The sequence below is a fragment of the Haliotis rubra genome, unplaced genomic scaffold, assembly GCF_003918875.1.
Source record: "Haliotis rubra isolate DU_JTF1 unplaced genomic scaffold, ASM391887v1 Scf174, whole genome shotgun sequence".
Taxonomy (NCBI): Eukaryota; Metazoa; Mollusca; class Gastropoda; order Lepetellida; family Haliotidae; genus Haliotis; species Haliotis rubra.
The window spans coordinates 1,266,384-1,292,709 of NW_025765714.1; the positions used below are offsets into that span (position 1 = coordinate 1,266,384).

At 40.7% G+C, this 26,326-nt stretch overlaps 1 protein-coding gene across 3 annotated transcripts in view; it reads right to left on the bottom strand.

Annotated features, from left to right (window-relative positions):
- Positions 1-1,180: 1,180 nt before the first annotated feature.
- Positions 1,181-26,326, bottom strand: part of LOC124272909 (protein phosphatase 1 regulatory subunit 14C-like) — a 42,734-nt gene continuing 17,588 nt past the window's right edge. For all 3 annotated transcript variants that reach the window (XM_046708142.1, XM_046708143.1, XM_046708144.1), the window contains exons 3-5: positions 7,583-7,669; positions 3,007-3,048; positions 1,181-2,789 (exon numbers count right to left, since the gene is read on the bottom strand). In XM_046708142.1, coding sequence (XP_046564098.1) covers positions 2,748-2,789; positions 3,007-3,048; positions 7,583-7,669 — 171 coding nt within the window. In that variant the 3' untranslated portion in view covers positions 1,181-2,747. The remainder of the gene's footprint in view (positions 2,790-3,006; positions 3,049-7,582; positions 7,670-26,326) is intronic.

Genomic DNA, 26,326 nt, shown 5'->3' on the forward strand with positions numbered 1-26,326 from the left:
ATGTAGTTCAAAATGAAACAATATGGACAGATTCAATGGGAAATGTGCATCATCGCTATGACAATGAATGAAGTGAACTGCATCACACTGAAGTGAAAATTCAAACTAACACACAAACATATTTGTCAAATATAGTATAAATTGCATATATCAATATCCTCATTGTTATACTTGGTATTGGGACCTTAACATAGATATTAACCTTGAAGTTACATTCAAAATATATAATTTTTTACCTATTATTTCTCCAATACCATATTCTGCCAGGCAATATTGATGAATAACACCACACACTGTGTAACTGGATTTCAGGCCAAGGATATCAAGATATGCATCAGTAGCAAGGAAGGGTTACTGGACACTGCAGGATATTGCTTTTTTATGCCACTACAAAGTACATGGGGTGGGTTCTAATGAAATAAGAACAGTCAACATAGTAAACATGGTACACTCTAATTATTCATGTTTTCGCCATGGTGTTTATTTATCCAATTATTGCTATTTTCTGAATGGCACAAATATTCATATATTATATAGAAGTAACCAACATATTTATATTGCTGTGTTGTTGATCAGTATAACAAATACATCTTACAGACATTCCAAGAACACAGATCACTGGGAGTGTGCCTGAAGTTCCCCATCTGCATCTCCCAATGTTGTAGCTCTAATGATACCTGGGACTGGTTGCCTGGGCAGCCGGGGCATGGAAGCACAATGTTCTGTCCAAGTAGAACTGAAGTACCTTGACCAAAGGCTTGTCATAGTACTTTGGTAGTTTGTTCAGATGAATTGTTAGAATGAAATCTGAACATATAGAAATGAAATCTGAACATATAGAAATGAACACTGTTGAACACTGACAAAGGGGCAATGTTTTTGACCGAACACTTTGCCCACCACCCAGCGGTGTAATGTATTGATGACTCAGGCAACCAGTCCTTGTCCCTCTACATTAAGTCAAGCTACAAACCAGCAGGTACACATTTCACAAATACCTAAGAGACAATCTGGTTACAGAAAAAATAACAGTAAACTACTACTGTTTTGTCACCAATATACTTAACAAGGAAAGACTAACCATGGGTATAGATAACTATTTTCTACCTATAGAATTTGCTGGAGATTCCCCCATTATATCAGCAGTGGGACAGTGTATTGTAGCAAATGTGTTGTACAATGTTCGCAACTCATGCTTAACAGAATGCTGTACCTTTGACATTAGGTATTGTTCTATGTCTGCGTCCAATGCTTAACAGAATGCTACATAAGAAACACATTGAGATTAAAGAACAGACGTACAACACCAAATTGTTTGTTTCCATGACATCAGGCTTCAGCAGTGTAAGAGCAGCAGCAGCAACTTTATAGCAGCAAGAAAACTGAAAACTAGCAAATTGATGGACATTCCTTTGATCATCATCTACCGATTCATCTGGGAAACGTGTTGATGTTCATTGCTAGAAGCAGTACTACAGGCAAGCACATATCTAGAAATTCATTATGCCATGGAGAAATCCTTAACACAGACCAGCCAAATCTTCTTTTATCAATCATATAGTTCATGAACTATTTCACTTCAGCTGAAATGTTGCTGCCATTTTTTCTTTTTTTTCAAATATCATAGCGCACATTTCTCTCTAGTTTACTTTCCATCACTGAATAAAGAGCCAGCCAACCAGCCAGCCAGATAATGCCTTAGTTGTATGATGCCAGGTTGGAAACTGGCACGTCATTCCCCTCCGTGCTGCCCAGTAGAATGGCGAGTCAGTCCCCCATCAATAGCTAATTCTCTTCTGTAATTGTTACCAAAGATACCGTCGATATGTTTCACTTTAATTTATTATTATTATTATTATTTCACCTGTAAAATACCATTTGACAACAATTTGGGAAATGTGTGTACAGACATCAGCAGTTCTCCTCAACAAGAGTAATAAAATATGTGTAAAATTGGTACTAAAATAACAACACACTGAAGTCAAGGCCAATGCTAAACTAAAGTATTCTAGTCGACAGGTCATCTGCCCTTAGTTCAAATCATATCATAATGCCACACTCTTCCCCGGTGGCAGTGAAGGCTGAACAGCAGAACGTGACAGCAGCAGCAGCAGCAGCAGCAGCAGGAGGAGGAGCCGGTGCCACTGCCACCGCCGCCCCACCACAACATGAACTAGGAAGTCCATCTTGTGTATGGATTTGTACCTCACAGTCATGGAATCATAGAACATAGCAGCAGCAGACTGTAGATTTGCCATTCAGCAGAGTGTATGGTATAAATGCTTGGTGGAGGCCTGGCTTCAGAGATCTGTGAATCACCTGTAGATCCCGTCAGATGTGGGGGGATGCCCTAATGTCATGCAAACTCGCCCATTGAATAAAGTCCCATTTGGTGCGATATATTAGCTTCAGCCCGGTATGTTGACTGGTGTGGACCAGCTTTCTGAGGTACATTCTGTATTTACAGCAGGGATACAGGAACCAGGGTTCTATAAGGTAATACTGCTCTACACAAGATGGCCCGCACGCCCAGCCATATATGCGAGTAGTCCAGGTGTCCATGGAAGGAGGGGAGTCGAGGGATGAGGCTGTGCTGACTTATGTACAATGATAATATCCATAGTGTGGGGCACTGGCCACCTCACTGTGTGCTCTGCATCTTCAGCTGTCATGTGACTAGGTCACATGACTGTAGCACAAACACACACAGTTCATTCATTCACGATGTGAAAAGACAGATCACCATGTTATAATGTCCGTGCCTTCTGCAATAATTCGGTTACGAATTTCTGAAAGAGAACAAATGTACATGAATTATAGTGCAGACTAAACAAAATCACTAAACAAGATGATATCAACTCCTTTAATCATGGCTTAAATACTACAACTATAACTTGTACTCGTCCTCCTTCAGCCGACAGAATGTGTCACTGTGAAATGTGTCCGATTTCATCAAGAAGATTCACATTATATGGATGTACATGTTCATGTGGTCAAAATACTTACAAAAACATCAGCTTCTGGCTTTTTGGCATCTGTTAATTCTGACTGAAAAAAAGAAAAGTTATAAACTGTCACACATAGGTAAGCGTAAGTGTTAACACTACAACAACTAGCAACAGAACTGTATGTAAAACATCATTTGTTTTATTACACAGAAGTTACTAACACCTGTAGGATGTGTGTTTGTAAAATAACTGCATCCGAGATCAGAGATGATTCAGATCAAGGACATGTTTAAATTTCCATAGATACTGAGAAACGTATATTAGAAAGTGAAGTAAAATGCATAAACATGTGGATATCCACTGTCATGTAAGTGAAAGGATAATGATATTGACTATGCAGTTTGTATCCTCAAAACACCCATGAGAGTGCATCGCAGGTTTATGTAGCTAATTCCTGAGACAGGTAAATATCTTCCTAGTGGGTTTGTGTACGTAGATAACTCACAAGAGAGGGAGAAGGGTTAATATTGCCAAAGTGGGTCTATGTAGCTGTATGTAGTTAAATCCATGAGAGTGAGAAGGGTCAATATAGCAATGTCATTTAACAAATGTTATATGTTGATAATGCTCAGATATAAAGACTCTCGGACTGCTACTGACTCTGAAGGTATTTCAGGTCAGTTAACAGCCTTGGAATGCATGATGATTACCTACAATCTTTCACTCTGTTGGTTCAGCCTTTTAGAAAGGACATGAAAAGGTGTATTGAATGGCTGTAGGTATAGATACATACTCAGATCGCCTCTTGACCTACTTGCATTGTTGAATTCCTAGGGTGAACGATATACAACCCACTAACAAATGGCAATGAAATTCCTCATTTTGGCCAGTTTACCAATTAGGGAGCAAACTGTGCAGGGCTGGCATGATATACGATACCTAATATTATTCTGCATATCTATATACTGATCATACATATTGATATCACCTGTACATCCACTTAACAAGATTCTGTCAGTCTCCTTCATAAATCTAGTCAGTGCACTTACTACATACAGATCTACTGGTCTCGGGTTCACTTTACACATCTAGTCAGTCTCCTCCATTCACAAATATAGTCAGTATTCCTCTCCAATCCACACATTTCATCAGTACACTCGCCCCTTTACACACCTATTCATTCCATCATTTCCTCACCGATCTAGTAAGTTTCTCCCAAACTTCACAGATTGAGTATCATATATATTTTTGTGTAGTGTGTGTCCAAGCTTAATGCACAAGCCCCTGTTGATGAGTCAGTATTTTGAGCGTTATGTGAAGAAAAAATACATCATATCCTGGGCCTCCTTTCACAAAGCACTAAGGTGATCGTAAGTCACTAAGAAAACCTTAGTGCAATGTTAAAGAATGGGAGTTAAGGTTAACCTTAGTAAAGGTTGCTTCGTGAAAGGAGCCTCAGTAATGTAACTTCAAACAATTTTGATGCAATGATCGGAAGAATCATACCTAACAGTATTACTTTATCAAGAATAATATATTCCAGTACTGCGGTATGGTAGGTCATAGATTTTAATGAATACTGAAATAATATGATACAAAGCTATGGATGAATATATTTTAGAAATGGAACTACAGTGAGACCTTGGATATCCGGACACATTCGTTTTTACGTAAATCGTCCGGATAATTGAATATCCGGATATCTGGATTTTTGGTTTTCATACACCTCAAGGAAAATCCAAAACGTTTATGATCATCAAGCGTTTACATTCAAAAACAGCATCACAAAATAACAATCATACCTTTACAATTATTCAGTTTTGAATATCGACACACTGAACTTTTATTGCTTTGACTGAATAAACAACTTAACAGTTAGAACTCAATGGTTAACTCAGTGTCAGCTAAGCCTTCTAATCACCACCAATACCTTGATCCGGATTAGCAGACCATGTCTCGTGTCAAAACACGTGGGACTCTCACGCTTCCCATCACACAGTTAGCGGTGGTTTAAAGCTTCGTGCGGATAGGAGTGTCAATTTTGTGTTGTTTCAGCCGGTTTGTTAGTAAAATGTACCGTCCGGAAACAGAAACCGAATATCCGTCATAGACAGTCACTTTTAAAACGTAAGAGATTGGTTTTTCCTAAAAATTGACCAGAAGGTTAGGTTTCCGGAAATCTGGGGTCCGGGTATCCGAGGTCTCACTGTATTTGTCATGTCATCATCCATACTCAAGCTCAAAATAGCGAAAACATGTTCCGTGTTCACATACCATAGTCAGTCTGCAATAAATATGTCACCAATCAACAAGTCATGGTATAGTATTAGGATAAATGTATCTCTTCTCGGCTGTAAATAATGGTTTGGTGCACTGCTGATAATTTCACACACATAGGTAATTTTGAATAAATGAAATAAATTAAAAACATCCCTGCAGACATGAACACTGAGCAGATTGCATATCTAAGTTTTGATTTGTGTTCATATATCCACAGTTACATTTTCACAGCAGTGGCTCTGCATTGGGGTGAAAATGTCAAAATTCCTCATGACATGAATAATGTACACCCAACTCCACACTTTTTAGGAAACCTGTGTGCACTATGCTCAAGCAAATACGGTAACTCTTCACTACACCTCACTGATCTGTTCAAGTGCCTTTAGGCAAAACCAATCAGAGAGACATTGATTTAAGTTGTATACAGCAACAGCTCACTGTCAACATCATTACCATACACATCATGATATGAAGAGGTTCCTATATGCCACTATTGACCCAAACATAATCATTAAGTCCTATCCAAAACTTGCAATATGTTGGCTTGTGCCAGCAACTAATCCGCTACAGCCCATGTGTGAATGTTCCCAGACAGATTATGTTCCACCTGCTATGTATGTATATGATTTATTCCTTCCATAAATCAGAGGACAACAAAGTGTCCCACTCTGTGTGATTGTTCCCCAGATTAGCTCCCAGCAGCCATCATTAAACCTAGTGTGACACATACTCTAGATGATCAGGCCGTTTGCAACTGGATGACAAACAACCTAGGCTTTGTCTCCTCCAAGTGAATCACAATTGCTCAACAGTAGATGACTTGTATGATCAATGTTATGCTCTTCCCATGAAGACAGCGTGTGACTGACTCACTCCCACATTAAACATTCATAAAAAATCACTCCATCTTTGTTTTAAATATTGTGACATTCTGCATGAAATTCATGAGTTGGAAACTGAATTCAGTTACCTCTTTCATTCACTGAGATTAACATGCATCACAGGTCACCCAGTTAAGTGATGACTATCACATTTGAGGCTGCATATTGGACTGAATAACCCTTTAGTAACATGGAACTCTCCCATGAAAATCAGCGCGCCTGCCAGTAGGTCTGTGGCAAGTACATCTCGTGTCAGGCTTGCTGTATCAAAGTTGTACAAGGCCTACAGCCTGCATTAAAGACGTCTATTTCTTTGTCACAATCTGCTGCAGTTTTTAAACAGAGGAGTTTAGTCAGGGCCTGCAACTTGTAAAGACTGTGAGTCCAGATGGCAGCCTGGAAATATTGTTTCAGTTTCGAACACTGAAGCCTGCAGTAGATATGTTAGACTAACTGTAGACATGTGGCAACATACAAGCCCTGTAATGCCTGCATTTGTCGACAGTCCCACATCTGCTGACAACATTATCAATACCTCATAACTGCTCCCCAGTCAACTCATCCACACCTTTAGATCAATACTACTTTAGAAACTGGGCTGCTACAATACACAAGGAATTTACAATGAGTTTCAATAAATTTGCACTAGATGACTTGCAAAACTAGCCATTGTAGGATTCAATAAGTGATTGGAAAAGAAATGGAATACACTAGTAACTTCCTTGTTGCAAAGAAGTACCGTCTCTGCCTGGTAATGTTTGTTTAGGGTTATAGAGACTTTAAGCATTGCCTTTCCTCAACACATTGAATAAAATCTAGGAGCAACACAGCACAGGTACGAGGAGAATATTTCAGTAACACGACATTTCCCTGATGTGTGGACATTTTCCCTGATGTATGGACATTTCCCCTGATGTACGGACATTTCCCCTGATGTATGGACATTTCCCCTGATGTGGGGACATTTCCCCTGATGTGGGGACATTTCCCCTGATGTGGGGACATTTCCCCTGATGTATGGACATTTCCCCTGATGTGTGGACATTTCCCCTGATGTATGGACATTTCCCCTGATGTACGGACATTTCCCCTTATGTGTGGACATTTCCCCTGATGTCGGACATTTCCCCTGATGTGTGGACATTTCCCCTGATGTACGGACATTTCCCCTGATGTGCGGACATTTCACCTGATGTGCGGACATTTCACCTGAAGAATATTCCAGCCATATGGCGGCGGTCTGTATCGATCTGCGCCATTTGGAACCGATGACATGTGTCAACCAAGCCAGCGAGCCTGACCACCCGATCCCGTTAGTCGCCTCTTACGATAAGCATTGGTTACTGAAGGTTCATTCTAACCTGGACCTTCACAGGTACATTTCCCCTTATGTACAGACAATTTGCCCCAATCAATGAATGGTCATTAACCCAGAATCACAGACATTGACTTCAAACAGGAACTTTTACTTACTAATACGTATTCTCTTCTCTCACAATCATTGTCGAAATTTAAAACTTCTTCTAAGTCTAGCTTGCAATTATGATCCTCTTCAGCTTCCTGAAAATAAAACAGAAATTATGAGAGAAATTTCATTCAAATTGGTTATCACATTCAGATTTTAGGGCATGACTGACAACTATTGGTGTAACGATTCATCGATAGTATCTATGTTTGCATCGTTAAATATGCAATACGAGTGCATCAATACAGAACACATTTAGGCAATGTATCAGGATATTTATATCGCTAGGGTCCATGACACATTGATGTATCGCCAGAAGAGACGATATATCCCGACACAACTTAAATAATACTTAAAGTTGAAAGGAGTATTGCATTTAATAGGAATAGGAAGGGAGTCTCTTTGAAATTCTTCTGAATTTGAAAAACAAATTGAATCTTATAGGAATTTCTTTGTGCCTACTATCGTTGTTACATAAACAAAGTAGATGTATAAGTGAAAGAATGTGAACATTTTTCTCAAACTCTGTGAACTGTAAGAATACTTGTCTTCAAGTAACTGAAATATGTTTCAGTTGTTTGACAAATAACACCATTTATTAACAACTATGAACGATGTCTTAGCTTTGTTAAGAAAGAGAACAAAGAGAAGATAAAATTTAGACAGCATACTTAGAGTTTTTTTCAGTGATTCTGAATTCTGATATAAATTACACTGAATTGTTTGTGAAAGCATTGTTGCAGAAACACAACTTCCCAAGGGAAACTTCAGTTTCAAATTTATATATATTAGATCAAGGTGTACTGAATATGTTTGACTGTACTTTCTTAAGCATCAAATACTGAAACTTTATTAGATGAACAGCTTTTTAAGTGTGTGTGAATGTAACACAAGTTCTGCTGTATAACAATAAAGTTAGTCATTTTATCTATCATATATGTTCTGTTATTAGAAATTGTAAAGTATCGGGATACATATCATATCGTCACCATTATATTGTGATGATAATCGTCTTGCAGGTTTCTTGCCAATACTTTCATAATATATCGTCTCGCCTCATTAAACTGGTATCGCGATATATGGTCTTGTCACTTGGGAAGCAATACACAGCTCTACTGACAACAATTCCATTAATACTTTTCACCACGTCCAACCACTGGCCTAGACGTCAACTGAGTGCAAATTTGATAATGAGAACTTTGACAATAGTGGTGTGAAGGAAGGTCATTTCTGGATGTGAACTGTCTCTGATGACACGATAAATACAGACACTGTTATGCTGACAGTACTCACTAGATTATCAAAGCTCTTTGTAGCACGTGAAGGATAAAATGTTTTAAGTGAAATCATCAGTCAAGTACAGATTGAGTTGTTCTTTAATTTGATGAGGTTGCTGTGATGTCAGACTTATCAATGTAATAATCTTATTTATATCATATGATATCAATGATATATTTAAAGTATACCTGCATTTGGTAAAGCAGCTGTGGAGGTTTAAGATGTCCTCATTCTTCCAGTATGTCAACAATGATGACGTTGGTACAAAACATTTCTCACTTCTCGAAAACAGTCAGTTCTAATTTGATTAGTATTTCATCTACAAGCAAAAAGCACTTGATTACCCGGAAAAAATAGGAGATCATTGTGCAACACATGCCCCAAAGTAGAAATGAAGTAAATGGTAGCAGAAGACACAGTAAATTGTCAGATACAACTCAGTTATTGGTAAAAGATGGTGTAGTTAATGGTCAGGCATGACAACTTAATACTCAGGTATGATGCAGTTAATGGTCAGAGAAGATGCAGTTATTGGTCCCAGATGATGCCAATTAATGGTCAGGTATGACAACTTAATAATACTCAGGTATGATGCAGTCAATGGTCAGAGAAGACACAGTTATTGGTCACAGATGATGCCATTTAATGGTCAGGTATGATAACTTAATACTCAGGTATGATGCAGATAATGGTCAGAGAAAACACCGTTATTGGTCAGAGATGATGCCAATTAATGGTCAGGTACAACAGTGAGTGAGTGAGTGAGTGATTTAGTTTGACGCCGCATTCAGCAATATTCCAGCTATATGGCTGCGGTCTGTAAATAATTGAGTCTGGACCAGACACTCCAGTGATCAACAGCATGAGCATCGATCTACGCAATTAAGAACCGATGACCTGTGTCAACCAAGTGAGCGAGCCTGACCACCCGATCCTGTTAGTCACCTCTTACGACAAGCACAGTCGCCTTTTGTGGCAAGCATGGGTTGCCGTTAGGTACAACAACATAATACTCAGGTATGATGCAGTCAATGGTCAGAAAAGACACAGTTACCGGTCACAGATGATGCCAATTAATGGTCAGGTATGACAGCTTCATAGTCAGGTATGATGCAGTTAATGGTCAGGTATAACAACTTAATACTCAGGTATGATGCAGTCAATGGTCATTGATGATGCCAGTAAATGGTTACAGATGACAAAGTTACTGATTACAGATGATGCAGTTAATAGTGGAAGATGATGACAGTAACAGTCCGACAGATGTAGATTCCGAGTGAGAATTTACGTCCCAACAACCATGCCATAATATGCCACCAGATGGATCATATTGGTTAAATCTTTTATGTAATTCTCAGCATCAACATACAGGCTAAAAAAATGCATCTTGTGGTTGTGATTCTGGTGAGTGCCGGAACGGGGTGGCATGATGCAGGGACAACCATCTGTTGGGGCCATGTTGGAGGCAGCTTCAGGAAGTAGAACACAATGGCTGCGCTAGAGGGCCATGTGCTGCTGACATTGTGCTACAGGCCAGACAACTAGTTCCATATGCAACAGAGGATGTAGGTACCTGCACAATAGCCGGGAGGAAGCTAAACGTCAATGTAATGTGTTCTCAAATGAACCAGTTTCGGGATGTTGAATGCCTAACCACTTTTCATAACTGCATCTCAACAAATCTGCATGTAATAGTTGCAGCAGTACATGATACAATGTCAGGCCACATGTTGCTGTCAATGTGGCCAAGCTGCAATGCTAAACAAATAACAGAAAGAAAGTCCTACCAAAGCTGATCTCATAACTTACAACAAGAGGGGGAAAGAGATCATATGAGTAGTTACACTGGAACATTAAACCATTGTAATGTGTCCGTTAACTAAAAAGCATCAGCGAAGAAAAAGACAATCCCAAGTGTCACTAATGAGGGTGAATAAATTACACTTATTTGGTCTGAAGTGTGTGAACAGGCCTGTCCATGCATACTGCTTTCTACAAAAGAACCTTTAACCCATATACCTGTTTGTAAAATATATTCAGAAATTGGGCTGCAGATAAAGTGATGCCTGTTTATAAAATCATCAACAACAGTATGTATTCAATTACATTGTATCAAGAATCAATACCTCATGAACAACCTTCTTTTTTTTAAATAAATGACTTCATTCCCTTATTTCCAGGAACTATCTCTATAGTGGATCATCTAGACAACTTATATTCTCAAAATATTGTATGTAATGGTATTTACAATCAAGCAATTCCAGACCAAGATCCTGTTAGTGTGCACACAATGTCAACCCTTCATCACACCAACATCATCATGTCGGCCTCCCTCTCTCACCAGGTGATAGATCATAGCCTTACAGTTCTTGCACTGGCGCACATATATTCTTGGCAGGAGACCTACCATACCTTTTGATAGCTGGTTTAACTCACTTTCAATTGATAGTAGTACAACTGCTCTGTGAGGCTTGATCTAATGAATGTCATTCTTTCAATAGCCTACAGTACAACTGTGTACTCTCAACACAAAGTGTGTATCGTGCAGATAGCAACTTGCTAAAGCAAAGGACCAAAGTCAAGGCTACACATGCAATCATGGCAGTTGTGTCAACTATCTGATTATGCAGGTCAGGTTATAAGAATGGGATATGACATGATAGTGTGGAAAATAAAGTTTGAAGTCACTTAATTATTTATATAGTTCCTAAGACAATAACTAAAATGTGCAGAAACATGGGTACCTGACACTGACTAGGTGTGCCTCCACTACACACCCAGATTTCACATGTTCCACTGTAGCCTGGACTGTGCCAGGTGTTGACATACACACAAACTGACACTATCAACACACCTATTCATTATACCAACCTCCACACAGTAATTGGACAATAATCACATATCTGATAAATAATTAACAAAAAGGGCATTAATAAATCAAAACAACATCTTAAGTTTATCTAGTTTCACAACTATCTCCATATGATCCTGCTTTATTCATGGAAGAGAGGTGTGTAATGAAATAAGTCTATGGGAAACAGTCCCAATCATCATGATCAAATTCATGCAGAATATTCAATGACAGTATATTACTAAATGAGTGACTGCTGCTTTCACAAAACATCCAAACGTAGATATCTGTACGGAAATGATAATATCCTGTAACTACCCTGGCTACATACCACACACTATAATCTCCTGTCACTACCCTGGCTACACACTATAATCCCCTGTCACTACCCTGGCTACACACCACACACTGTAATTCCCTGTCACTTCCCTGGCTACACACTACAATCCCCTGTCACTACCCTGGTTACACACCACAAACTATAATCCCTGGCTACACACCACACACAATAATCCCTGTCACTACTCTGACTACACACTATAATCCCCGTCACTACCCTGGCTACACATCACACACTATAATTGCTGTCACTACCCTGGCTACACACCACACACTATCATCCCTGGCTACACACCACACACAATAATCCCTGTCACTACTCTGACTACACACTATAATCTCTGTCACTACCCTGGCTACATACAACACACTATAATCCCTGTCACTACCCTGGCTACACACCACACACTATAATCCCTGTCACTACCCTGGCTACACACCACACACTATAATCCCTGTCACTAGCCTGGCTTCACACCACACACTATAATCCCTGGCTACACATCACACACTATAATCCCTGTCACTACCCTGGCTACACACCACATACTATAATCCCTGGCTACACATCACACACAATAATTCCTGTCACTACTCTGGCTACATACCACACACTATAATCCCTGTCACTACCCTGGCTACACACCACACACTATAATCCCTGTCACTACCCTGGCTACACACCACACACTATAATCCCTGTCACTACCCTGGCTACACACCACACACTATAATCCCTGTCACTACCCTGGCTACACACCACACACTATAATCCCTGTCACTAGCCTGGCTTCACACCACACACTATAATCCCTGGCTACACATCACACACTATAATCCCTGTCACTACCCTGGCTACACACCACATACTATAATCCCTGGCTACACATCACACACAATAATTCCTGTCACTACTCTGGCTACATACCACACACTATAATCCCTGTCACTACCCTGGCTACACACCACACACTATAATCCCTGTCACTACCCTGGCCACACACCACACACTATAATCCCTGTCACTACCCTGGCTACACACCATACACTATAATCCCTGGCTACACATCACACACTATAATCCCTGTCACTACTCTGGCTACACACCACACACTATAATCCCTGTCACTACCCTGGCTACACACCACACACTATAATCCCTGTCACTACCCTGGCTACACACCACACACTATAATCCCTGTCACTACCCTGGCTACACACCACATACTATAATCCCTGGCTACACATCACACACTATAATCCCTGTCACTACCCTGGCTACATACCACACACTATAATCCCTGTCACTACCCTGGCTACACACCACACACTATAATTGCTGTCACTACCCTGGCTACACACCACACACTATAATCCCTGTCACTACCCTGGCTACACACCACACACTATAACACCTGTCACTACCCTGGCTACACACCACACACTATAATCTCTGTCACTACCCTGGCTACACACCACACACTATAATCCCTGTCACTACCCTGGCTACACACCATACACTATAATCCCCTTACATAAACACCTTATGTTTATGTAACTTGGCCTGTGGTTGAAGCATATCAAGATGTCTGCCCCGATCAATTGATTACATGCAGCCCCCGGAAGCTATCCAAGACAAACTTAATGGCAGAGGTGAACATGTCAACAGCATGCTTCCGCCTCATTATCTGATGCTTACAACACAAAGTTGACAATTAATTTACACTGTTGACATTTGACCTAAGGGAAATATCACAACCTATTCTTATCATTGAACAAAAAGAGGCTCAGCATCTTAACATGCATCAGTATACATTTTATGACAAAACAAAGAGTTGCTTACACCCACACAGTATCTTTTGGAGGGACTAATTAGACATCAATTCAAACAATTCATTACAAAAATGTTTCTGACAGGTGTTGATGCATTTATGTTACTCCGAACATGCCTGCAACCTTGCTGGCAGTGGGGCTATGAGTATTTATGAATTGTTGTCACATGTCTGTTGTCTTACATCCCTAGCGATAGCTGTAATTTGCCTGTTTTAAAGATACAACTTCCTTAGTGTTCACCAAATCAGGTCATAAGTGTATGCTGGGTGATCACCTAACTTGTGTCCGAGCCCACCTGGGTCTAGAGTTAATAACATTCAAACATGAGCAGTGTGAATATTATCTTAATCTGTGTGGATGTTTTTGGGATTTCCCAGTTTTGTTGACATGCTGGTTGTGTGTTGTCTCCGCGGCCACACTTGCCACGCTGGCTGCTGTGGCGGTAAAGCTGCGACTGCGACCCTGTGTTTGTATCCTAATTATGTGCCCTTGGCAACATTTCTTCATCTGCTTCATCTTCTACAAGCAGCCACAGATCTTTTTAGCTTCAACTAACTGTCCTTATTTTTAAACTTTTTGATGCTTCTTGCCAACCGTGTACCGAATGTCTGCCCTGGTGTTAGGCAGAATACTCAAGTCATTACCATGCTTATTGTAAAAGAAATGTTTGTCTGCAGTCAGACACAAAACTTGCCCAAACATGTCCTGCTCATTTCATAATTCACTACCTCTTGCCCTTTCTGTAATCCCACCTGAGTAGCTTTACTGAAACATTACTTTATAGCATTTCACAAAAGGGCCCTACATGGTATTGAACAGGTATGGATGAAGGTGTGACACAACAGCATAAACTATTACAATTGAATATACTCAGTTCAAAGGAAAATGTACATTAAGTATAGATGTTTACTCCTTATGCTTGCCACTGACAACAGATGCTCTGTGGCCAAAGCATGTGCCTTCTAACTGTCTGGTAGCAGCATGCCTGCATGCTATTCTTAGCACATGGACATTCTAGTCAGTTATAGCATGATCTTGGGGACATTTCTGGACAGTTCTCTAAGTGTGTGTCTTCTGTTGTGGAAATATACCACATGTTATTGAAAGGTGCAATAACATTTGTGGGTTTCTTTTGAAACTTAGAATGCAGTTCAAACTGTCACCCCTCTGCTTTCTGTATTGTCAGTCCTACACTGCCTGCCATGCCACCTCCCTACCCTCCCCAATTGTCTGCCAAGTCACCCCCAATTGTCTGCCAAGTCACCCCCAAATGTCTGCCAAGTCACCCCTCAATTGTCTGCCATGTCACCCCCCAATTGTCTGCCATGTCACCCCCCAATTGTCTGCCATGTCACCCCCCAATTGTCTGCCATGTCACCCCCCAATTGTCTGCCATTTCACCCCCAATTGTCTGCCATGTCACCCCCAATTGTCTGCCATGTCACCCCCCAATTGGCTGCCATTTCACCCCCAATTGTCTGCCAAGTCACCCCTCAATTGTCTGCCATGTCAGCCCCAATTGTCTGCCAAGTCACCCCCCAATTGTCTGCCATGTCACCCCCCAATTGTCTGCCATTTCACCCCAATTGTCTGCCATGTCATCCCCAATTGTCTGCCACGTCACCCCCAATTGTCTGCCATGTGACATTCCCACACAGAAGGTCCAGTACAGTATTTCCAGCATTGCAGACCTGCTGTTCTGAGTTCAGATGTCACCTTCTCTCCTCTATCCCCCAAGTGGTGTGCTGGTTTCTAGGCCCTGCTTCTGATTAGGTTTGATTGCATTACATAGAGAGCACATTGCTGCTGGTGTCATTATAAACAGACAGTGAATGTCACAGGGATTCTCAACATGCTCCATATGTAACAATGTTCAAATCATGCTTGCATGTGTTACTGAACTTGTTGCATGCCTAATTTACAGAAACAACTCGCAGTGTGTAAAAACTGGGTGTTTTAGACCACATTCACTCTGATTGGACATTTTTCCATGTGTTTTAATAAAGCTAGTGAATCAGTTTCCACATCTCCTCCTGTATGAGATGAGGAATGTGGCATACACATAATGTGGCGTTTAACAGTGATGTTGGGCCATTATCTGAGGCGGCAGCAGTTATGATGAGGCTTTCTCCGGGGCATGGTGCAGTATCTGCCGCCAGCGCTGGGACACTACCTGATAGCGTGTCTGTCTGGGGCCACTCAAATCATCACACACACATGCAGTACCCTGGCCTGTATCATTACACCATGGTGTTCCATGGGCTGCACCCCCCTTGTGTTTCATTGATAGAAAATTTGACCTGTAGGAAATTCAACAAATATTTGTCAGTCCAATCTCCTGTCAAATAGGCTTCTCTCATCCTAATTCATGGAGAATGTTATCAAAAGCCAAACCAAACACATCCAAATATCATATAAATACAGAGAGATCAAATCTGATGACAGGGGGTCTCTGCAGGCCTTTCTTTCATCATAATAAAGTTTGGCTGAGACAAAAATACTGCATTGTCTACTCATTGGGTTGCCGCACTATAAGAACATTTTAAATGCATTTGTTTAACCCTTGTTTTGAACCTAAGAGTGTGTGTTGTTGTTTGCTGTCCAAACATGAACAGGTAATGGCCAGTGGTGGAGGAGGGCCATGGGTCGGTTGTCTCTGTTGACCAGTGGTGTTGGCAATGGATGCCAGGCAGCAGTGACCATTGTTTGCCGTGTTGGGAGTCATGGCCATGTTTGTCAGGCATCTCACTTGCAATACAAAACTGACCCTAACATGCCTAATGATGAGCAAGGGAAGAGAATAAAAAAAATAAACACTAATTTTCCACAGCTCAAATCAATATATTTGAAACAAATTTCCTTATGTTTTAATTGACTTGTCTCTTTTTACACAATACTTGAAAACAAATGTTCCAAAATATTTAATATATAAACATGCACAACATGTAAATATATAACCACTATATTGGATATATAGTTTAAAATAAACACTATCCAGTGTTTCCCCATTGTAGATTCCCCCAATCTGCATAAGTCATGCATCTGTGTAGGTGGAACATGCTCAGACTGGAGACAGCCTGTGCTGTCAGAACCTTAGTCAGTCATTTCAGTACATGAGACTCTCCATGACAAAACCCAGGTTGTACCAACATATAGTTCAGCAATCATCTTAGATTAGTAACTGATAAAGAACAGGAAACAGTTAAAGAGACTATATGAATCTAGATGCAGTCTAGGAAGTACTACCAATAAACAGTTTCATGTTGTATTCCTGTCATGAGATTCCAACTGTGAGCTCCCTGTGCAGCGGGATCAATATAAAACCTGGGTGACTACTCAATAACACTGTACCCGACTTGGCAGTTTGCCAGGGCTGTTCACTCTCTTGATCGGGTGTGTCTCACAGTCAACTCAATCCACTGTTCAAACAATAGAACACAATAAAATCTAGACTTAAAGTCATGTTCTTCTCTTCCAATTATTTGCATATTTGGTATTGCATAAACTGATCAATTTCCTCCCATGTAGATTGTGTTGCCTGTAGGTCCCTTCCAAGTAACCCAACACTGCTAGCTAGAAGCCCATCACCACTACCATACGGCAATTAAACAAGCAGCATGCTTCAAGGATTGTTGCATAGATAGGCAACAAACAATGTTTAAAGGCGGGATATTTCTCTGCAGACAATGAATGGATGACAAAAAACACTTCTCCATGTAAAATTAATCAAATCACAAATAGAAAGACAGCAAATAGATCCACCAAATATTAACACTGACCATAGCAGACTACACTGGAACAAGACATACTTGTAAACACACCTGACAACCCTATCTAAGTATGTATTCAATCAGCCAGTACAAACACACAACCTACAATCAGGGCTGTGTACTGAATGCCTCATTTCAGGCATTTAACAAGGTAAATACTTCTTGTAGCCGAGACCCTAGCGACCACTACCCACCTTCGCCATTCTTATTTCATTCTGTGCCCTGAGACCCTAGCGACCACTGCGGACCCTCCTGTCCTACTGCATTCTGTTCCCTGTGGGCCAAGTCTTCACTTCCAACCTGTCTACTTGTCTTATTTCATTCTGTGCCCTGAGTCCATTTGAGACCCTAGCGACCACTGCGGACCCTCCTATCCTACTGCATCCTATTCCGTGGGCCCAGTCTCCACTAACCACCCACCCACCCACCTTCATACCTACCTACCTGTCTTATTTTGTTCTGTTTCATGAGGACCAAGTCACCACTACTGGCCTATCTTAATTAATTCAGCTCCCTGAGTCCCTAACTGACACCTCACACTCATCCCTACCTAACCGCCTTTCGTAGCCTAGTGGTTGAAGAGGTTGCTCATCATGCTGAAGACCTGCTTAATTGAGTACATTATATTAAGCCCATTTCTGGTGTCTCTCACCGTGATATTACTGGAATATTGCTAAAAGCAGCACAAAACCTCATTCACTTACTCACTCACCATTGGAAAATACATCCTTTTGAAGCACATGTTTGACGGAAGATTCACTGCTGGATGCTTGATGACAATAACTAGACAGAGAATGTGTAATTGTCAAACAAAGGATAACTATCCCTACTCATTTTCATCATGTGGGTATGTTTTGTTCAGAATTCTAAGATGCCACTTGGGGTAAGAAATTGCAGTCTGGAATTGTGGATTGTCTTACATTATTAATTGAAGGTTGTTTGTGTATAGAAGCTATCACACATTTGGCAGGATCCATCACTGGCCCAGGTGTTGACTTTCTGTTCATTGATTATATTCATACAACACATTGTTTATGGCTACCAGCTGCCGAGATTATTGCCATAACAACAGGTAATCAAGTCACCATGAAATTGCTGCCGATAGTGTGAAAGTTGGGTGTGGTTGGCAATACGAAGTTAATGGTGTGTAATCAACAGCCATGGACATGCAATGAGATGAATGAGAAGCTGGCTTTGTAAACAGAACCTTTTACTGCAGACACTGGCTGGTTTATATGCAGATATGTTCATCAATATCCATAACTCTAGCAATAGTTCAGAGGCTGCCAGGTAGGGCTGTCGCCATTATACCATCGCCTTCCTCACAGATCGATAGTTCTAATCACTTCAACTCCACAGACATGCCTGTCACATTGTAAGTTGTTAGCTATGCACTTTCATCACACAGGGAAATGGTTAAATCATGAGCTTATGGTGTATTGGTTATTGGTCAGTGGTTTTCCTTGGTTCAATATTTGCCAATGTAAATGTTATCTCAACAAACTTTTTACGCTCCAATGAATGCCGGCTACACGGTCCCTGGAACCCCTGCTAGACATGTATTGCTGGGCATCATTTGATGCTGACATTTGTCTGTATGTAGGCATGAGCACATGGCTATCATCATGTGCTTGTATCCCAACACTGAGGGAAATAAATGTGAATACACACACATACCAACATTGAAGGAGAACGTAAACTGTAAGTGTATATGACATATATATGCCAATGTTGATGGGCAGTAAATACGTATATCATATTAGAACAATGCTTGGGAATGAGCACCTGCTCGTAGGTACAAGTCCAGGGATCCCTCCTGGTTCCAAGTAAACATGGAATAATCCATTTATCCTTCTCTCAGACAAAACAAACAATATGGTAAGATTCATTTCTACATAGTCCTATCACATGATTGTGGTCTTATGGTTTAGATCTCAATAGGTCAAAGTTTAGTTCAGATCTCACGATCTTCAGAAATATCTTACAGACACACGAAACACATTTGACAGGTGTGTTCTGCTTTCTGACACTAGATGTTCAGATGCATACTATATTTTCCTAGGAAATTGACTAAGTGTGGCTTTAACACATGTACAACTGACTGCAACTTGACACGCTCCAAGGAAGATGGTTTTTCGGCATTCAGCTGCATCATGAGACAAGAATTTCCTCGGCTGACCCAACCAGACAGAGGGACAAGGAGATCGTGTTGTAAACTGTTGAAGTAAATTATCAGGTATTTGCCACAACCAGTGCTGGCTTTGTTGTGGTATCTAGCATGGGTTAGCTACTTAGGTTAATTCAACCACCTTCGTTTTAGACCCACACCCAGGTCTTTCTTCATACTTATTAAACCTTTTTCGTTTGTTTGTCTTCTAACTGGGTGTTTGAATTCTTGCTTTACCCCTTTTTTCAGGCAAATAAGTAAACAGTAAATGAATTGTGAGATTTGTTTGTCCTCAATAGGTTAAACATGTTTCTCTCTTCACCTTTTGTGCCTTTGTTATTGACTGAAGGAGAGCGCAAAGGCAACACACACCACACTGGTGCTCCTTTTTATCAACTATGGACACGGTGGACTTGAAAAAAGAAGACAACTTGTTGGTTACCACCTCTGTGAATCTCAACTGAGCAATAACCAGGCCCAGAGGATTTGTTTAATATATTTCAAAACAAATCCCTTATGCATGCTTTTCCCATTGTCTGTGCTGACAAAAACTCAAGTTGTATCTCAATATGCTGTGAACTGGTGCACGCCTCTAATGAAAATGTCCCTGCAGCGACACTGAGTTTGTTCCTACACAAAGGTACCATTTAAAATGAAAGGTAAAGTTCAGCCACAGATAAAGCATGTTGACAATGTTAACTACCCATAGAGAGGAGAGCAGAAAGCTGAACTAACAGCCAGCTGTCAACATTTTAACTTCTGGCTGCTAATTACAAGTGTGGGCCAGCAAGCAGCTATGCATTTCACAGACAACCTTGCTGTTCACTGTTGGACAGGCAGGGATGCATGTTGTCTGCAACAACCACTGCAGTGTTTCACACACACCTTATTCCTATCTGCACCATCCCATGATCCTTGACCTACAGTAATGGAGACAAACTTCTTGAGCAGCATCAAGGTGGCATCACCTTCACATCACACAGTCATTAATTACTGCTGTGTCAGTCTCTGACAATGTATCATACGCGTACAGGACCAAACAACTAAAATCACCAACCTATGACAGGAAGCTGTCTTGTACTCATGAAACTGTCACCACTAATCAAGGTTTACCTGCAATATGCTGAGGGACCTCATGACACCTACTGATTAACATGAACCAAGCTATCAGTGTCATGAACATTCATAAACTACTTGTCATGAAGTGCCTACAGTAACGACTCAGCTGTCACTCCAGGTAATAGCTGACTTTAGACAACTAACACCGAACTTTCTCACCTATTGTTTTTATGTACAAAATAATAAATAATGCAAACATATGATGACTGTTTATGCTCGCATCATAAAAAAGCTAACACTAATAACAATGACTGCCAGAAGGATTTACAACCAATGATCATCTATAATATTCAGCTGGCGTTAGTTCAATCTGCCTGAATCAATGCAATAACCCCAGTCACTTGATCTACAAGCAGCAGCAAGTGTTGGGACTTAAGTTTTTGATCAAGTAAACAAACTTTAAATACACAAGGTCCCCCCGATACATGTAAAATTTACTGTAGTTCCCATGTGGCAGCAGGGGACTGGATGTTAACACTGTCTCTTAGCGGCCATCAACAGACTCACACATGATGGTGACTGCCTACGTGACTTCATTCAGCCGTAAAGTTCTCAGGTACACATATATATAATTCAGTTTCCCTTCTGTCAATGTCGATGACATGAAGAATGTATTGCTGCTGTGAATGAGCAGAAGAGAGGCGGCCTATTTCAGTCAATATTACAACTCCTGCAAGTTAACCAGGGCCTTCGCCTAGTATCAACTTCTACAAGAGAAATCTCTTCTGTGCTTGATCAGTACTGAGCATGTGTTCGGGTGCATCCCTGGATGCCAGGAGCTGCTGACAGTGGGGACAACAGGACCTCCGGATCATCATTACAACAAGAAGACCTTAGCAGCAAGACAACAGGACCTCCGGATCATTATTACAACAAGAGGACCTTAGCAGCAAGACAACAGGACCTCCGGATCATTATTACAACAAGAGGACCTTAGCAGCAAGACAACAGGACCTCTGGATCATCATTACAACAAGAGGACCTTAGCAGCAAGACAACAGGACAATCATTACAACAAGAGGACCTTAGCAGCAAGACAACAGGACCTCCGGATCATCATTACAACAAGAGGACCTTAGCAGCAAGACAACAGGACCCCGGATCATCATTACAACAAGAGGACCTTAGCAACAAGACAACAGGACCTCCGGATCATCATTACAAAAAGAGGACCTTAGCAGCAAGACAACACCGGGGTGGGAGCACCAAAACAACATGGGGGTGGGAGCACCAGAACAACATGGGGGTGGGAGCACCAGAACAACATGGGGGTGGGAGCACCAGGACAACATGGGGGTGGGAGCACCAGGACAACATGGGGGTGGGAGCACCAGGACAACATGGGGTGGGAGCACCAGGACAACATGGGGGTGGGAGCACCAGGACAACATGGGGTGGGAGCACCAGGACAACATGGGGGTGGGAGCACCAGGACAACATGGGGTGGGAGCACCAGAACAACATGGGGGTGGGAGCACCAGGACAACATGGGGGTGGGAGCACCAGAACAACATGGGGATGGGAGCACCAGAACAACATGGGGGTGGGAGCACCAGAACAACATGGGGGTGGGAGCAACAGTGTATGTAGCAGTACTAACCAGTATGGTAACTATATCACCAATTTATATATCCAAATACAAGTCAACCTGAGTCCACATATATATTTAGAAGATAATCTTTTTGAATGAAAAGGTTTTATAAACATATTCAACCAATATCTACTTCATACAAAAACAAAAACAAACTCACAGATATCAAACAGACTTTGTTTACACACTACTATCATGGCATAAACGTACGTGAAGTCCATGCATCGTGATGCAAAAGACATGAATAAGAGTGCCCCAAACTAAAGTACTGTCGGAAATGCTAGAAAAATGCTTTTTGACTTATATTTAAAATTCAGAGGTATTACAGTTACTTAAATAATAAATATCACTTCAAGAAACATCTACCTAATGTAGACCGAGGGAATAAATGTTGAGACATGCTCTAAAATGTGTTTTTACTGATGAAAATACCAAAAACTTAGAAAAATAAGGGGTAGTGGGACGTTATTTGATACAAACATTAATTGCCTCTGTTACGTCATCAGCATGCACGGTATCGACAGGTGAAATTGACACCTGAGCACATGCTCGGGCGAGGGGTCATCTCAATAGATGTTTTCTGCAAAATGTTGAACATGTTTACGTATAGTATACGTATTGGTTATGTAAGGGGTCATTTGTGTATGTGTTTTGAAATAAACATACGAATTACTGTACATTGGAAAGAATCCTATCACATGTGTTATCTTATCGATTGATTGTAGAAATGTACAACATTTTAATAAATGTTTTGCATGTCAACAGTATATTTCATTGAAAAAATATGGATGTAATTCGGTCAGTTTAATCTAGTTGTGAACATTGGCCAAAGATTTAACGAAGTCACTGGTGTAGCTTCTTTAGAATATATATATTCTTCTTCTCCTAAAGTTTGTAGACCGCCCGTCTAAGTACTCCCTTGTCAAAGTTGTCAAGGATGGTTTTACGTCCCGGTTTTGCTTTTGAGACAGTCCCTGTCTTGTCTGATTTGTTTACAATATTGTAAACTTGTTGGTAAGACATACCAACAGCTCTACAAGTTCTGTAATAAACCCTTTCTAAACTAATGAAAGGTTTACCTCTGTCTTTTTCAAGCAGAAAAAATTTATAAACCTTTGCAACAATCGACTGCAAATCGTTGGCCATAGTGGACGCTGAGATAAAGATGTGCATGCATGACGGGAAACTTATTTATCAAGACTTAACATTTATATTAATATTTCTTCAATAAAGAAACGATAATTAAGTAAAGTAACACAAACATCCAACATTTATTTGTTTAGGAAATATGTTAATTCATATTTTTACACCACCAGTATTATTAGCATAAATGTAAAGACTATTTCAGATTTCTGTTGTTGAACTCTGAAAAAATCTTAAGTTGCTGTTTTGGTACCAAATTCTCTCCTGTAAACTGCCCTTTAAATGCATGGGAATGTTAAATCGATTGAAATAGAAATTAGGTACACTATAGGCGAGTTGATATATTGACAACATAGTACATTTATCACCTTTATAAAGATATTAAGGCTAAAAAGCATTTTTCTAGCATTTCCGACAGTACTTTAGATGTAACTGCTGCCATCACTAATTTGACAATAAAGACCGATGTTGTTTCTTTCACCCTCATCCTTTCATTCAATTCATACTGAATATGGGATGGATTTCTCAGTGGGAATCTAAGATAACAGTCCTTGTTTATTTTTCAAAAGCAGAAGGTGTGGATTCTGTTCAGTGTACTGCCACATGACTGGCAAGACAACACCATCTAGTGTGGTGAAGACCGGAGCTGATACGCCTCCTCGCGTTTATGTTGCTCAATTTAACACTGCTTCTTTCCTGCAACCTTGTATACAACCTTCAGAATATCATTAACATTCAGTCAGCTTTTGTAAAGCCTGTCACTTCAATCCTCAAAGAGTAAGTTACAAAAAAAAGAGGCACTAATTTACTTCAGAGCAGTTCAGAAAAGAAATGTCCAGGGACCTGGTATGCAATCCAGAATTACACTGATCGTGCATCATATTCTGTCATACACACACAATGTGCGGCCATGTCTCCTGACTAGACAATCTTCATCAAGAAATGTGTGTATCTCCTGCCTGTGTTTTTGATAGCTGTTGATAGTGTCAAGTTGCTGCATTCCCATGGAGTATGTAGGCAATCTAACATGTATAGACAAGGACACACTTGGCTGAGTCAGTCTTGCAGTGCTCTACTCAACATGGCTATGGAATTATCGTCATTCTTTCCATAAGATACTTGTGGACAACATATTTCATGACCTACTTTTCTGTGACATAATACAGTCACACAAGCCAATCAATTCCTTGTCAGTAACAGTGATGTGAGACAGTGGCTCACGCAGGATCTCACTACCTAAAAACTCAGTCAGTCAATAAGAAGCAAATTTTCAGTGTGTACCAGTTTATTTGTCCATATGTAGCAACCCATACAAAAGTGAAGTTGACTCTCTCAGTGTCTCAATGTTGTCTCTATAGACCTTAACATCAGACAACATTCTACATTTTCTCCAGACCACTGTGTCAGATGATATCAAACCCTGCTTTTCCTAAAAGTGGTCTGCTGACATCACCAGAAACTGACACAAGGATAGGCACAACAAAATATCACCACCTTTAACTCCTGAAAGCATCGGCACTGTCTTTCAAAATTGTTGCAGGACAAGCTGCTGGCTCATCCATCACATGAAGTCACTGGTGTCACACAGGGTAGTAACAAAAACAATCACAAACCAACGGGCAGAGGCAGGGCAACTAGATGAATACTGCCGCACTAAACAAAACACAGGATGTTGCCTGCCACACATGTACAAAAACTGGCAAACAAGTAAAGCAAAAAGAAAAAGTTTCCCGTGGTATACATAGTAACCAACACCAAAACACTGTCTAACATGTCAGCATTCTCACTGATGTCTTTGGTGGTGGGAAATGCAACATGTAGTACAGTGCACTATGGTCCAACTCTTGTTCACCTTCTCTGGTTGCTAGGGACACAAGTCTGTGTTGCTAGGTGTAGAGTGATGGTGCAACCTGCCGTTTCACATTCACCTCGAGAGGAGATATAAATAAACTAAACAGCCTAACCATACACATGTATTATTTCTACAGCAGTTTCCCACAATGTCAAACAGAGAATAAGTGTAGCCGTGACTTCACTTTCATTGTCTGATTTATTTGCTGTACAACATTTTTACGTAAAACTGTTTTAGAAAGAGTGTAGAAAGTATGTTTGGATAAAGGAATATACATTCAATTACAGAATCATAGGTAGTGAGCCCTTTGAACCAGCATGACTGACAATTGAACACCATGTACCAGGATGACCGACACCATCAGACAATGTACCAGGATGACCGACACCTTCACACCATATACCAGGATGACTGATACCTTTACACCATGTACCAGCATGACCGACACCTTCACACCATGTACCAGGATGACCGACACCGTCAGACCATATACCAGGATGACTGATACCGTCAGACCATGTACCAGGATGACCGACACCTTCAGACCATACACCAGGATGACCGATACCTTCACACCATGTACCAGGATGACTGATACCTTCACACCATGTACCAGCATGACCGACACCATCAGACCATAGACCAGGATGACCGACACCTTCACACCATGTACCAGGATGACCGATACCTTCACACTAGTACCAGGATGACCGATGCCTTCACACCATGTACCAGGATGACCGATACCTTCACACCATACACCAGGATGACCGATACCTTCACACCATGTACCAGGATGACCGATACCT